General features: G+C 42.1%; 1 protein-coding gene across 1 annotated transcript in view; it reads right to left on the bottom strand.

The window, feature by feature from the left end:
• The window catches only part of SH3RF1 (SH3 domain containing ring finger 1), a 179,283-nt gene continuing 163,778 nt past the window's right edge, over positions 1 to 15,505 (bottom strand). The window contains exons 11-12 of the mRNA XM_029938942.1: positions 12,185 to 12,516; positions 1 to 2,389 (exon numbers count right to left, since the gene is read on the bottom strand). Coding sequence (XP_029794802.1) covers positions 2,221 to 2,389; positions 12,185 to 12,516 — 501 coding nt within the window. The 3' untranslated portion in view covers positions 1 to 2,220. The remainder of the gene's footprint in view (positions 2,390 to 12,184; positions 12,517 to 15,505) is intronic.

Here is a 15,505-nt window from a genome sequence, read left to right as displayed (position 1 = left end):
TAACGACTGAACATCAAATTTTAATCTTGAACCTTTTCTCCAGTCTTTAAATTATTAACACAAAGAGGAATGATAAATTGTCATTTTATCATTACCATATCACTGTGTAACAAGCCCTTGTTACAAAATCTCCATCTACTGTCACCATAAAACCAATAGAAAACCCATACATTATATTATCTAAATGATCTATTAACAGATGAAATTTTAACCAACTTCATACCAGGAAACTATTAACAGAGGTACTTCAATCACATAAGCTTAAAATATGGAGAAAAGACAGGTAAAAAATTATCTTAAGCTGTAGTAGTCTTTTTACTTTTTAAAATTTTTATAAAATACACTAATTTCCCAAAATAAAGAATATTATGACACATTGGTGTCAACTTACACAGATGAAAGCTGATGTCAGCTTTTTTCTAACTAAAATTCATTTCACCAAACCTTTATATATTACATGAATATCCAAGTAAAGTATTTTTTTAAAAAATTCAACACACAGGAACATAATGTACAGTGTTTTTTATATATATATATATAAAAAGGTTAATTTAGGAATGATTTCATTTTCAACCACATAATGTATCTTTTTAAGACCATGAAACCTCTTGCTATCGCAAGAAGACTTTTCAGTTCATGTTTCTGTTTCCCAGTTGTAATTCTTAAGAGTAAAAAATGAAAAAGGATTTTTTTCTGTTTGTTTTTCACACACAAAAAACTGTAGCAACAATTTCATTCACTACCAGGCTACCTTCCCTCCTTTTGTTTTTAGGACTCCCAGCCCCACGACTGCTTGGTGCTGGAACGTATCAGGGAGAAGAGGCCGATGCCATCAAAGAATGGACGTAAAGAGACAGGCTCGGCTGGACCCTGCCGCCCTTGTAAGGTGTGGGCGCTTTCAGTCGCGAAAGGCCCCCCAGAGCCGCACGGGGACAGTCACAGAAGCAGTCTCCTGGCTCATCCTTTATGTCAGTCAGATGGGAGGACATAAAGGAACATTTTCACTAATGGCTTGTCTAATGGCTGATGGATTCCTTAGCCAGGGAGGGAGCGAGTACACTCAGAGACCTTGGTCAGGAGCAAGAAGAATACTGTTTATTTTACACCTCCTGCATCGGTCACTTCTGAGTGCAAACCAACCTCAACAGGAAATTGCAATGAAATATACACGCCATGCACAGTCCCTATTACTGTGGGGATCCAGTAACACATGCAGGATGGTGGGAAAAGAATCACAAGGGATGAATGTAAACTTTTCACAGTGTTTCTTATAGCCTTTGACTTTAGTACAAGTGTACCACTCACACCACAATCTCACAAAGCGTTTCACTGCGTCCTGGGCATGCGGATGATGTGGGGTAAAATGGGCAATTTCATTTCATAGCAATTCTCAGACGGGAGTAAAACTTCAATTTTCCCAATTTCCAACCAATGAATTGAGCTGCTTCTGTTATAAAACTAAATACATTTCTGAATACATTTTTGTGTTGTGCTTTATTCTTATCACTTCACTGGATTCATTCCAGGGAACTTAAAAACCTGCAAAATTATACTGAAGACTAGGTCTTAAGGGTGATTCCTGACCAAACCAGAAAGACAGGGAATCACTAACTTCTCTTTTCTCTTTTCTGTCTCCCTACCCCAGGCCTGTATTGATATTGATTCAGTTATAAGTTTTAGTTTCCTAAAGAGGAAAACCAAATTAGAGAGCTGGCATTTCTGTCTTAAGGAAGTAAAAAGTAACACCGGTGTGGGGAGAGGGGAGGTCATTCTATGAAAACAAAAAATCTCTTGCTCTCAACAGGAGATAATCCAGCTTCTCCTTAGCTATCATTTCATAAATTAATAATTTCTTAAAATCATAATCAAAGAATTTATCTATTATAAGAAAACTTCAAGTGTAAAAAAGCAAATAAATTAGTTAAGCCTTGTAAACAACTGTCCATTTTAGCTATATATCTTTTTAAAAAGAAGGTTTCTCTGTCTAGCAGATCAGACAGTACAAGGCACACCTTACACATCAGAACCCAGGACGACAAGACCCATACACACGCCTCCTTCTCGCTGTTGGCCTAACTGTGCCGAGGGCACTGGGGTCACACACCCGTCCTCTGCTCATCTCCTGGCCATCTGGAAGTCCAAAATGTGCTCTTTCCACTAAATTGCTTTGTGTGATTTTGTTGTGTGATGTGACTTCAAGCCTTCTCAACGTTAGTCTCCTCAGATGTTTTCCACAAAGCTTCCTGGGAAAAGGCCAGTTTTCCCGTTACGTTGTAATGTGCCTTTGAACCAGCCGTCTTCTCGCTTCTTATGGACAAACACAATATCTCCTTCTTTAAGTTCAAGTTCTGCCTCACTCTGAGGAGGATAGGAAACTACCACCCTGTGCCTAGAAAAGAGAGAGATATTTTAGTTAAAGCCACTCAAAGCGGTGAGGAAAAAAAGACCACAGAGCATTAAATATAAACAGAATAGGAAATAACATAAGTTTGTTTTAACATTTGTAAAACAACTCAAAATATAACTACTCTCTGTTTCATAGAGACTCGATTTTAATAGTTTATTTAAAAAATTTTTTTTAACATTTATTTATTTTATAGAGAGAGACAGTATGAGCGAGAGAGGGGCAGAGAGAGGGAGACACAGGATCTGAAGACAGATTTCAGGCTCTGAGCTAGCTGTCAGCACAGAGCCCGACGCGGGGCTCCAACCCACAAACCGTGAGATCATGACCTGAGCTGAAGTCGGATGCTTAACTGACTGAGCCACCCAGGGCTCTGTCTTTCCAATTACCTGCTGGTGACTGTCACAAAACATGAGGGTCACAAAGCCACCAAGAAGCAGAGGCCCATTCACAGCCAGGTCTGTGAGCCACGCTGTACACCTCACACTGTCCCCCAGGTGCTCTGTTCAAAGGGATACTTTACAATAGCCAAGTGACTGCTCAGCTTTCCATGTTTTTTCATTTTTTTTCTCCCCTCCATCTTTCCATTATTTTCCATTCACTCATTTATTAATTTATCATTTTAAAAAATGTTTATTTATCTTTGAGACAGAGCATGAGCAGGGGTGGGGCAGAGAGAGAGGGAGACACAGAATCCAAAGCAGGCTCCAGGCTCTGAGCTGTCAGCCCAGAGCCCGACATGGTGCTCCAACCCACGAATGTGAGATCATGACCTGAGCTGAAGTCGGACACTTAACTGACTGAGCCACCCAGGTGCCCCAATTTTAACAGAGTTTAGATGTGTGTAATAGCCCATTATCAATGAGACTGGTTGATCTGAGTGACCTGTACAGTGAGAGCTGTTCTTGTCCCCTTCCAGGGTTTGTATCTTATCCATATAGAATGTTTTATTCCATTTCCTAGGAGGAAATGTCCTATCCTTCCCTCTTCTCTAGGAAGAAAGGAATGGATTTATTTGCTTGGTGAGATTAGGAGAAGTGGTTGAGAAGGTGGGTTCATTCCTCTCTGAGCTCCTGGCCTCTAGGTCGAATGAGCTCTGCTCTGCCTCTGCTTGGCAGCATGGAATGGTCAGGGGTCAGGGGTCAGGGGCCAGCGGGGGTCAGGCCTGCCTTCTAGAAGTGGGTCTGGAAGTCCATCTCACTAGACATGGATGAGGCAGCAGTTCTAAGGCGGTTCATCTGCCTCTCATACCCAAATTCTCCCTCAGGCAGGCTGTCCTAAGGTCTAGACAGGGAGGGAAGGACAACAGCCACAAATTCAATCCACGACCACCAGTAATGAGGTTGGTATCCATGTGTCTGACAATTGTGTCTGTTTCTCTATTGGTTCTCAACTCAGATATTAGTGGGAAAAGGTAGAATTATCAGTTAATACCCCCAGAAGCCTTGTTGGCTTAATACTATCTCCCATCTTCCTTTCTCCTTAGTCTCTTTCTGCAAAATTATGATTAGCAGCCATGAAAGCCAGATGGAGGTTTTGTGCCCTATAACCTCTTATCTTTCTCTATTTTTCCAGCATCACTGCTCTCCTTTACTCCTCTTTTGCTTTTTCCAACCAAGGTGGAGGAAAGGGGGAAGGCGGTATGTGGGAGCCAACCTCCAAGATGGCCCCAGTGGCCCTTGCCTCCTGGTATTCATACTCTGGTGTGATCTTCTCCTACAATGCACAGGGACGATCTGTGTGACCAATAAAATACTGTGAAAGTAACTATGTGATTTCTGAGTCTAGGTCATAGAAGGCCTTGTGGCTTCTACATTACTTTCTCTTGGATCACACACTCTGGGGAAAATCAGCTGCTGTGTTGTGAGAAAACTCTACATCCCTATGGAGAGGAGAACATGGTGAGTAATTGAAGTCTCTTTCTAAAACCCCAGCTAACTAGCCAATAGTGATGTTGGTGAGCCACCTTGGAAGGGAGTCTACCAGTGGTGGTCAAGCCTTCAGAGGACCATAGCTGAGGCTGCTATCTGGATCGCAAACTTGGAAAATATCCCAAGGCAGAACCACCCAGATAGCCACTCTCAAGTCTGCAACCCACAGAAGCTGTGGGGAAATAAATGTCTATTGTTGTTTTAAGCCACTCAATTTTGGGAGTTATTTGTTACACAGCAACGGATAACTAAAAAATCTGAACATACATTTTTCTCCATTTGCTATTATGCAGTATTCATTCAAAGGTGATTTTCAGTTTCTACTTTTGTTTGGTTCTTAAAAGCAGAAAATAAGTTCAGAGCCTCACAGGAGCCACTCTTGACTGTAAGCAAAGAATGGTATGGCTTCAATAATGATAGTCATAACTAATTCTATAGAACTGCCCCTAAACTATGAAGCCCATTAGAGCCTAGCCCTTTCAGAAGATTGCCAGCTTTACTAGTCTCCATTTCATAAAAAGTAGAAGCCATTCTTATTAAGAAGGACTGCAGAGGGGCGCCTGGGTGGCTCAGTCGGTTAAGCCTCCGGCTTCGGCTCAGGTCAGATCTCACGTTCGTGGGTTCGAGCCCCACATCAGGCTCTGTGCTGACAGCTAGCTCAGAGCCTGGAGCCTGCTTCCAGTTCTGTCTCTTTCTCTCTCTGCCCCTCCCCCTCTCATGCTCTCTCTATTAAAAATAAATAAAACATTAAAAAAAAAAAAAGACCACAGCAAGAGCCCCAGACTATTACTCTATGAAAAAAGGGCATTTCTGCAAAAGTCAAATGGTTGTCCCAAACAATTCCTGCGCTACTTTGGGCACATGAACCAAATTTTCCTACAAGGTCTGAAGCAAAGTATAGCGTGGAGGCTAATTTATTATTTCTTTCTTTTTTGTTGTTGTCGTTTTTTGAGAGACAGCAGAAGTGAGCGAGGAACAGAGAGAGAAAGGAAAGAGAGAGAAAGAGAGAGAGAGAGAGAGAGAGAGAGAGAGAGAGAGAGAGAGAGAGAGAGAGAGAGAGAGGAGACAGAGAGAGAGGACGCAGAGAAGCAGGGCTCACCCAAAATAGGGCATGAACTCATCTGAATAGGGACTAGAACTCATGAACCATGAGATCATGACCTGAGCCCAAGTCAGATGCTTAAGTGACTGAGCCACCCAGGTACCCCTGACTTACTCTTTCTAAGAAAGGTTCAGTTAATTCAATCATTAAGTAACACGTTGAACCCACTGAACCTAAAGGTGCAGGGTTCAATCAAGCATGAACCAAAGGAGGAAGTACAACACTGCACACAACGGGGCTGTGCATGAAGCTCTGGTCGAGGGGCTGACATAGACTTAAGGGTCATTTGGAGCAGTTTAACTCTGGGCTAATTATCTCTGCTCTCTCAGCCTCAGTTTCCTCATCTGTAGAAAAAGGAGTAAAGGAGTAAGATTATGAGTGTGGTGCTTTTAGGTGGTTTCTATTACATAGTTTATACCCCCCAAATGTGAGCTCCTATTGGGATCAATGGCTCAGGCAATAGCAGATGGGGATCTGGGGCTTCAAGGAGGTGAAGAACGGGCCAGGAAGCCACTGGCCACCTCTATCCAGGAACCAGACTCAGGCCGCAGCCTGAAGAATTGCCTGATAATGAGACTTGACACTTTAGAATGATAAAGCTAGGTTTTGGAATCTCTTCCCTGAGATATTTAAAAGCAGAACAAATAATTTCATTATAGTCTTATCTGAAGAAGGGATTCAGATGAAAAGATTTCTCAAGTCTGATGCGAACATGCTAAAAATCCACGTAAAAAGCAATGTAATAAGTTGCCATTTGGGGGAAGTTAAAATTTGAGCAAAGCTTTGTAATTTGGGAAAAAAGCATACAGGTGACTCAAATCATATTCAGAGTAGATCTCTCATGAAATGTATTCCCCATCGGTTCTCTGGAAGCTGCCTTAAAGGTGAAATGGAACAAAAATAGTTCTTGAAAAACTTGAAGTGAATTAGATTAATATATGCATTTTATAAAATGCACTAAACCAATTTCGTCAAACATTTTTTCGAGCTAGAACTGCTGCTGGGCTAAGAACATAATCTTCCTGCCAAGTTCCCAGTGGGAGCAAATTTTCATTGCGAAGTTATAAACCTCTGGGGGGCGGAATGAGAAACCCTGCACATAATGGAAAGTGTGACACAGCCCTGATGTATGAAGACTACCAGGTGCAGCAGTAACAGACTCTACTTAGAAATCTGCCAGCTCTGATCCTGGCCTCGAGCCTTGTAGTCTGCACACAGATTTCTGACATAGGCTCTTAAGGCCAGATTCTGGGCACAACTGGCCAACTATGTCAGGCATGGAAATTAGAATGTTTACAGACCAACAGACACATGTAAGGTGCAGCTGCGGAAGCCCTTCACATCTGTTCCTCCACCCTCCGCCTCGCTTGGATTATGCTCGTCTTTATCTAAGCAGGGCTTTGGGGAAGTTCTGAACCTCAGGAATCAAAGACCCCTCTCCCATGACCTCCACAGGACCTGCTAATAATCCCACTTTCAAAGTCTGCACCCCATCTACTCCTCTTCATTGTGGCCCCCACTGTACTGGTGGACAAACGCATGATGTTCACCTGGTCAAATAATCTCCCTGCCCTTCCTGCCCCCATCCCATTCTACAAAGAACCAACAGACTCGTTTTCTTAACTGGCAACTCTGCTTGTAGTTATCTATTGCTCAAAAATCGTTACTGGCTTCCAACGCCTGTGAGGAAGGTTAATCCTCAGGCTGGCATAGAAAGCCCTCAATGATTTGACCATCTCTCTGTCACTGCTATTATCTCCACGAATGTGCTAAATACGCCTTCCCACCTGAATGTGCCCTCCAAATAGTGGCCTTTACCTCTCCGTTCCTTGGTTCACGTGGTTCCTTCCACTGAGAACTCGCCATGAAGACGCCTCTGCCCACCCACACCCCATCAGCCTCCCACAGCCTGGCCCCAGCTTGCCCCTACAAAATCTTGCCTAGCCCCCAGGCTGGAAGTAACTTCATGCTTGCTCTGGTCCCAGAGGCCTCACGCACATTTCTTAGAGCACTCTGCGCAGTGTACACTGTACCATTACCATCTGCATCCCCGTCTCATCCATCCTCCCAGACCGACGTTGCTTGAGGGCGAGAAGATGGTAAACTCACGTTATATGCCTCATACCACTTAGCATAATTCATGATCATTCTCTTTTTTCCCATGATAATTCTGAATAAGTGTGTTGAATGACAAAAGAAAAGGCACAATGTATAGTAAAAGTATTTTTAAAAAGATGCAAAGCTCCTTAAAAAGGAATGTATTTTGACAAATGCTACAACACGGATGGGCCTTGAGACCATCACGCTAAGTGAAATAAGCCACACACAACAGAACAAGTATCATACAGTTCCACATACGAGGTACCCAGAAGAGTCAAACCCACTGAGTCAGAAAAGTAGAGTGGTGGCTGTCATGTGTTGCCAGCAGAGGGAATGGGACTTACTGTTTAACGGGCAGAGTTTCATCTTGGAATAACACAAAACTTTTGCAAATGGACAATGGTGATAGTTATTTGACAATGTGAATGTACGTAATGTAACAAATTTTACCTTAAAAATGGTAAGCTTCATGTATATTTTACCACAATCTAATAATAAGATAAATTAGTAAATGGGGGCGCCTGGGTGGCTCAGTCGGTTAAGTGTCCGACTTCAGCTCAGGTCATGATCTCACATTCGTGGGTTGGAGCACCATGTCGGGCTCTGTGCTGACAGCTCAGAGCCTGAAGACTGCTTTGGATTCTGTGTCTCCCTCTCTCTCTGCCCCTCCCCTGCTCATGCTCTGTCTCAAAGATAAACATTTTTTAAAATGATAAATTAATAAATGAGTGAATGGAAAGTAATGGAAAGATGGGGGGAGAAAGAAAAATGAAAAAACATGGAAAGCTGAGTGGTCACTTGGCTGCTGTAAAGTATCCCTTGAACAGAGCACCTGGGGGACAGTGTGAGGTGTACAGCATGGCTCACAGACTTGGCCATGAATGGGCCTCTGCTTCTTGGTGGCTTTGAGACCCTTACATTTTGTGACAGTCACCAGGGTGGAATTGAAAAGACAGAGGCCTGGGGCACCTGGGTGGTTCGGTCAGTTAAGCGTCTGACTTCGGCTCAGGTCATGATCTCAGGGTTTGTGGGTTGGAGCCCTGTGTTGGGCTCTGTGCTGACAGCTAGCTCAGAGCCTGGAGTCTGTCTTCAGATTGTGTCTCCCTCTCTCTCTGCCCCTCCCCTGCTCATGCTGTCTCTGTCTCTCAAAAATAAATAAAACAGTAAAAAAAAATTTAAAAAAAAAAAAAAAAGGCCCGAAGCTTGCTGTACACAGAGGCCCCACCCTCATCCCATGACCAATCTTCCCAGCTTGGGCTACAGTGTTCCAGTTTCTACCTAACCGAGTACTTGAAATCTTCATTTGTATACATTTTCTATTTCCATTATTTTTCTGGCCTCTTGTGCACTCTCTGCAATTCATACATTTTTTGTTTGTTTGACTCTAATCTCTCCTGGTATCAGACCGAATTGGACCCCCTGTGGCTCTGGGAGGCACTCTGCCCATCGCCCTGGTCTGTGTAAGTAACCTCCACTGCTTTCTGCCAGTTGCTACAGCCATCTAATATCCAATTAAGTATTTCACTGGCAAAACTATACTAGCTCGCTCTGTAGCTTTGCTTGAAGTCCAACTAAATTATGTCCATTGCTTCACCCAGTGGGTTCATTGTCACTGACTCAAATTAATCATGCTGGTTAAACACGACTGACTTTCTTCAAATCTATCTCTATCCAATTTGTGTTTCCAAGTGTTCTAGCTTAATCCCTGATCAAAGGTCACAGGTTCTTTTCCAATTTAAGAGATGGGTTTATAGGCATGTGGCTATGAGTTTAATTCCTAAACTTCAAAATACACTGTGTGTGTCTCTTTAAGCCCTTATGTCTATGCTGTTTTAGTAGAAGAAAAAAAGAGAAGTCTGTCACATACACTCTTTTACTGCCATTCCTTCTGAAATGTTTTGTTTCTACTTTCTTTTTGCAATTTCCTAATTATTTTTCTCCATTATCTAAAATAGAGTCAAAAATATTTGTTCTATTATTTCTGCTGTCATCAATTATACATGGCCTGCCTCCAGGATATAGCATTTCTTGCTTGTTTTCCTCAGCCTCTCTAGCAAACACAAAAGAATACTTTTGTTCCTCAGAGAATTGTCTCAGCTGACACCAAGACCTGTCAACACACCTCAAGGTTCGTCCCTTCTAACTATGAGATTGCTTAAGTCCTTATATCACGTGAATGCTTCTTTCCATTGGAGCGCTGCCCTAGTCACATTCTTTTACTTTAGATTTATGGGGCAGAGCCATGGTTTAAGAGGAAATTTTATGTTTGTCCTCATTATACTCTGTAGGTGAATCTGCGCTCACACTGTACCAATACAATGCAATGGGAACTATGTCTATGAAATTCTGTCAGGAAAAATTCTACCAGAAGAACCCCAGACTTCTGCACTTTGCCAGAGCAGGAGTTGTAGCTATGTAGGTTGTGAATCAAGGAATCTAAGATCCTGAAATACTTTCTGAATCATACTTATGTGCAAGTTAATCTTCCCTCCGTTCTTAATAGTAAGTACTTTTTAGTGTGTTAAAAATTTTGAAATATCAAAACAGATAATCTCTACATGGCATACTTGGTTGTTTTCTACCGATCAAAACCTTTCATTCCAGTGGATAATAGGATGTTTCCCTATAGTATTTGTTTCCACACATTTTTCCCATTGTTTTCATAGTCAGGTGGACCTAGGAACACAAGTTAAATAAATACCATCACCATCAGTATATGAAGGCAACAGGGCTGTGAGAAGTTGGTCAGGTTGGCTTTTATATTTAATATTCTACTGAATATACAGATTACAAAACTATAAACTCGAGCAGAAATCTTCTCCAAAGACCCCTTTTCCACTTGTAAAAATGGAAATGGTTATATGAAAAGCCTGCCAAAGAATTCCAGAGTGCCCGTGCCCATCTGTTCCATCATTAAATTCTCCACGTCCCCTGTGTGATGTGCATCCCGGCTCCCTGGACCACCATCACCTGTCTGCATTAGCGATCTCTCCCTTTCAGATGCACTGAACAGCAGGAGTCTGCTGTTAGAAATGAGCTCCTCTAAGAGGAAAGGGCTGGAATGCAGAAGCCACGGAGATTGAGGACATCTGGCAACTGAAAAGGAATGCATAATGGGGAAGGGAGGCAGCGGTGCCAGCGCGAGTGCCTAGGGAGAGGCTGGGTGAAATGAACGATCACTCAGAACAGTCACACAAACACCACAAATGACAGGGAAAAGAGGAGAGACTCAGGGCATGAAGGAAGAACTGCAGATCGATGCCTGGGGGTGGGGACGAAAGAAGGAGCCTTTGTGACCAAAAGAAAGTAAACAAGTCCCTGGACTAACTCCAGGGACAGAAGCCCTATCCCTGGAAAGCGGGGTAATACTGCAGGAAAAAAGGCTGACTCTCAGAATAAAGGATTAAGTGAATGCAGGACAAAATTTCAAAGCTTTACCAAGAGCACAAGAGATGAAGGGAAAGATAGAATGATTTTATTTGTGGGGGAGGAACACTTTTCAGGGTACTGTCTCATTTCAAAACTGGTTTTATAAGAACTAGACCTATGGAAAACGATTCCACCTCACTATGAAAATATATAATAAATTGTGTACTTTGTACTTAGAGCATGTAGGTTGTTTTAAGTTTCTTCTTGTCCAGTTTATTTTTTGATAAAGAGGTATGTCTCCCAAATTATACGAAGGAAGGCCTGAAATTTTGGTGGGTACAAATGTACATCTAAAATACAGACTTAAGGTAAATTTAAGTTATTGTAATGTGTAAAGTTTTATAATAAGACTTCAAATCAGTAACTGAAAATGAGACCTACACTGCAACCCCCACAAATCAGAAATTTGCTTTATTTGTAAAATGCAGGTACAGAAGGAATAAAGCTTACAGAAACAATAAAACAGATGGCACTTTTAAAAACAAATGTTTATATATTTATGCATTATGTGAAACCAGTCCACTATTTTAGCATACTTCAGGATGTTTTCCTGGCCAACCACTGGTGCTTCATTTTTAATTCATATAATCCTAGCAGATTTTTGTCTTGCTAAGTATATAGTTTTTCCTAACGTATTCCTAGAACCCCACTGGTTGTATCAAACAGAACTACTCCCATGTGTAATCATGATTCAAAGCCAGAATCAATAAAACCGGGTTTCTCATTCCGAGTGGAACCTAACCAATCAGTGTCAGGAAGGGAAGTCAGGTCTCAGAACTTAGGCACACTCTCTTAGCTCAGAAAGAATAAAAAGAGAATTCTTTTAGTTGGCAGAATTCTCCAGCTGTTTTATGACTAGCAGGTACTGATGTCAATGTTTAATAAAAAAGGCAAAGGATGAAAGGAGGAAGCAAAAGCTGGCGATGGAAGAGAGGCAAGAAGGAAGTAGATGCTAACCAAGTTCCAGGGATTAACACATTTCATCTGGTTACAATTCTGGAGTGGTTGTCTGGAGAAAATAAACAAAAGAGGGCTGGAGGCTTAACCCATGTAAGGAACACAGCAAATGGTACAAGAAAGCCAGTGCTTGACTGTTACTACAAATTCAGTTAAAACAAATTTGGAGGATGTGGAAAAGTATCCTCATGTTAGAATAAATATTCCAGCACAAAGCTTGCTATGCATTTCTTCGTTTCTCTGGGAACGACAGCGACTCACCTCTCACAAACCACAGGCCTAGACTCATTCATGACAGGGCCCAGGGATGAACATGGCTGACGAGGAGGTGGAGCGATGGGGACAGCCGAGTCCAGGGAGCTAGTCTTCCGATGAAGTGGGTCCTGGGCCACAGCCGGGGCGTCCCCATCCGCTGGGCAGGAGCCGGGCCTGCCGTGGGCGGCCCCTAGCGGCAGCTCAGGCCCCACAGCTCCCTGCAGAGGCAACTCCCCACCCAGCTCCACTTCCAGGGTGGGTGAGGCTGGAGGAGATGCTCGCGGCTTTCGTTTAGTGGAGGCGCCAGAAAGCAACTTCAACAAACCCTTTTTTTCTTTCTAGGAAAAAAACCAAAGTATATTAATTGGAGATGGATGGTACTGTCGTTATTGTAATCAATAGGGTGCCACGGTTTCAGTTTTGGGTTTACTTTTTTTTTTAGATTTTTATTTTTAAGTAATTTCTATACCCAAATGGGGCTCTAACTCACAACCTCAAAATCAGGAGTCTCATGCTTTACCAACTGAGCTAGCCAGGTGCCACTGGTTTGATCTTTTAAGGTTCCTATCTGTGGATATTTGGTTATTTATGATCTAGCTCCCAATTCCTTCCTGTATGATATTAACCCGTGGTTTGGTTCTTTCTTCTCCCTTTCTGCCTGCATGTTTGTGCTTGTTTGGGACACTTCACTGTTCATCTTGTACTGGGCAGAAGAAGTAGACAGAAAAGAAATAAAACAAAGAACACACTACACCACATCTCAGTCTTGGTGAAGACAGAAATTAGACATTTTAGGACAAAATGGAGATTTCTGATTACGGGTTTACTTTCTTGAGATTATGCCTATACGATCTCTAGTGCTTATGTGCTGAATTAAACATTATAGCATTTTACTCTTCATCCACAGACTGGATTCTTATCATTTACGGATAGTAATATCTTGATCAGGGTTAAGGACTAAAACAGTTCTCACATGTCACCACCTTCAGGAAATTTAATAAGCCAATAATGACAGAAGTAACCATTCTATTGTGCAAGAATCTCTTGGATTAGAAAGCCAAAACAACTCCACAAAATGTTAAATAAAGCTTCAGTATAATCAAAAACATTTTTATGTCTCTTCGCAAGCAAATGTAGAATAGGAATTTTTTCCCAGCAATCTTACCCCACAAAAACCATTTCTTGTCTCTTGTGACACTCTTCTTTGCTCTGCTAGGAAAACCAGACCTAGAGCTAGCTTTTCTTCATTTCTAAACCTGTGTCAATGTTCTTTCTAACAACCAAGCATCGACAACAATCATTTCATGTTGTTTTACTAAGATGTCAATGACATCACAAAGTCCTCTGAATGGAAACATTTCATATAGAAATAATTTTTTAGAAAACTATAGGCAAACTGAAATCACTAAGGTCCACTAATAGAGAAATAGAATTATGAGGGGCCCACATGGAGACAGAACACTGAGGAACTTTTCTTGAGAATATGAGTTAGTTCATACTCAGTAAAAACCTCTTGGGGGAAAAGGGACTGAATCCATAAAAACACAGCTCCACTAGAGACAGAATGGCAGGAAAAAGGAAGTGATGATTTAGCCAGATGACAATAAAGCATTCCAGGGAAAAAGCATCCCAGGAAACTGCAGGCCCCATTTACCGAATACTGTTCACAGTACGAGTCAACCTATGGGTTGGAAACAGGGGATGGGGAAAGATGGTGGCAGTGCTGAAGTCATCTCTGTACAGCTCAATGCAGGCAGGTGAGCAGAACCAGCCAATGGATCCCTCCTCCCCTTCTCCCCATCCCAGCCTCAGGAAGGTTCTATGGCATTTTTCTTCAAGGCCTGGCCTTAACTCACCTTGCTGGCTTTTGCTTCGTTTGTCTAGCTTCCTATTTTCCAAGAGGCTACTAATACATTCCAATAAATGACCCTATAAACTTGGACTACCTGCTTGAATGCCTGGACCCCATCCACCCAGCGCCTAGTGTGGAGATGCATCTACTGAGCTGAGAGGCCAAGACTGAAGGAGGATGAGATGGGGGAGGAAGGGAGACGATTCAGCGAGTCCCAGGGCTAAGGGAATAAGAGAGGACATTCTGTAATTTTCAAATCCCACGGAGATAAAGATTTCCCTTTATACAATGGCCAGTGAAGTGGGCTGACCAAATCCCTGCCAACGTCGCAGCTACACTTCTTTATGGGAGCCTGAGGTCTGGAGGGCCGAAAAATGAGCTGAGAAAGAATAAAGTCTACACTTCTAAGGGGGTAGTCCGCCACAAATTCCAGCTATTCCTGCCATGAAGTAAGAAGGCACGCTCTAATCCCTGGACCCCCACAGATCCACTGAGAACATCAAGCCCAGTGATAAATTACAATCTCAGCAAGCCACGGCTACAGATGTTTCTTAAAAGCTCAGTTCTGGGCACTCAGAAAAATTCAGTTAACTGAATGGCGCTCAGGGAACAGCCTCTAAAGTGATTAAGAAGAAAGATGACTTGGTTCATCTAAAATGATTAAACACATTAAATACAGCTTGCTTTAATGACTTCTAAGGGATATGTTATCATCATCAGCTGATGCCGACTACCCACCGAGCAGAAGGCAGAGGATTAGGTGTTGTGGCAGGGTGTGGGGGTACGGGGTGGGGGGTGCTAACAAGGAAAAGATGCTGTCCTACTTCCACCGAAGTGTGCTTTTAATATCGTATTCTCATGTTTTCTATGTTAGCAGAACAGTGTGCTGCTGGAGAGAGACAATTCTGCAAACACAGACACATCATCTAAGGGCACATTTGTTTTCAGACTCCAACAGCAGAAAAGAAAACTACAGATGAATGAATAAGGACTACACTTCAGCAAAGCAATTTTTCAAATGTAGTGTTAACATGCATGAAAAAAGGGACATACTTTTAACATGCACCTTAATAACTCTTGTGGGATTTCAAGAAATTATTCCTAGATGGAATAATGTTTTTGTATTCATAATTTTCTCTTCAGAAGACTAACTATTTGGGTCAGAAAATAATTACCAGATGATGAGAAAGAGTAATTTTTATGCATAAAAATAATTTCTGAACATCACCTAAATAGCTTTCCATTAGTCATATCATGGAGGATGAGTACAAGCTGAGAAACCTTGAGTTCTCCTTCTCAAGCAAAAATAAATTTATTTGAGCAACTCATGAAGTTTAACACATTCTACCCACTGAGTCTTCTTTCTTCCTCTCCTTGCCTTCAGATATACAAAGAAAGTAGCAAAAGATAAATACTCTTCCGGGCCATTGTCATCAAAAATCTACACAGTCATGTTCCCAACAATCAGTCACTAT

The sequence above is a fragment of the Suricata suricatta genome, chromosome 1 (assembly GCF_006229205.1).
Source record: "Suricata suricatta isolate VVHF042 chromosome 1, meerkat_22Aug2017_6uvM2_HiC, whole genome shotgun sequence".
NCBI classification, from domain to species: domain Eukaryota; kingdom Metazoa; phylum Chordata; class Mammalia; order Carnivora; family Herpestidae; genus Suricata; species Suricata suricatta.
The sequence above is the reverse complement of the archived record's forward strand: the minus strand, read 5'-3'. Positions and strand labels throughout refer to the sequence as shown.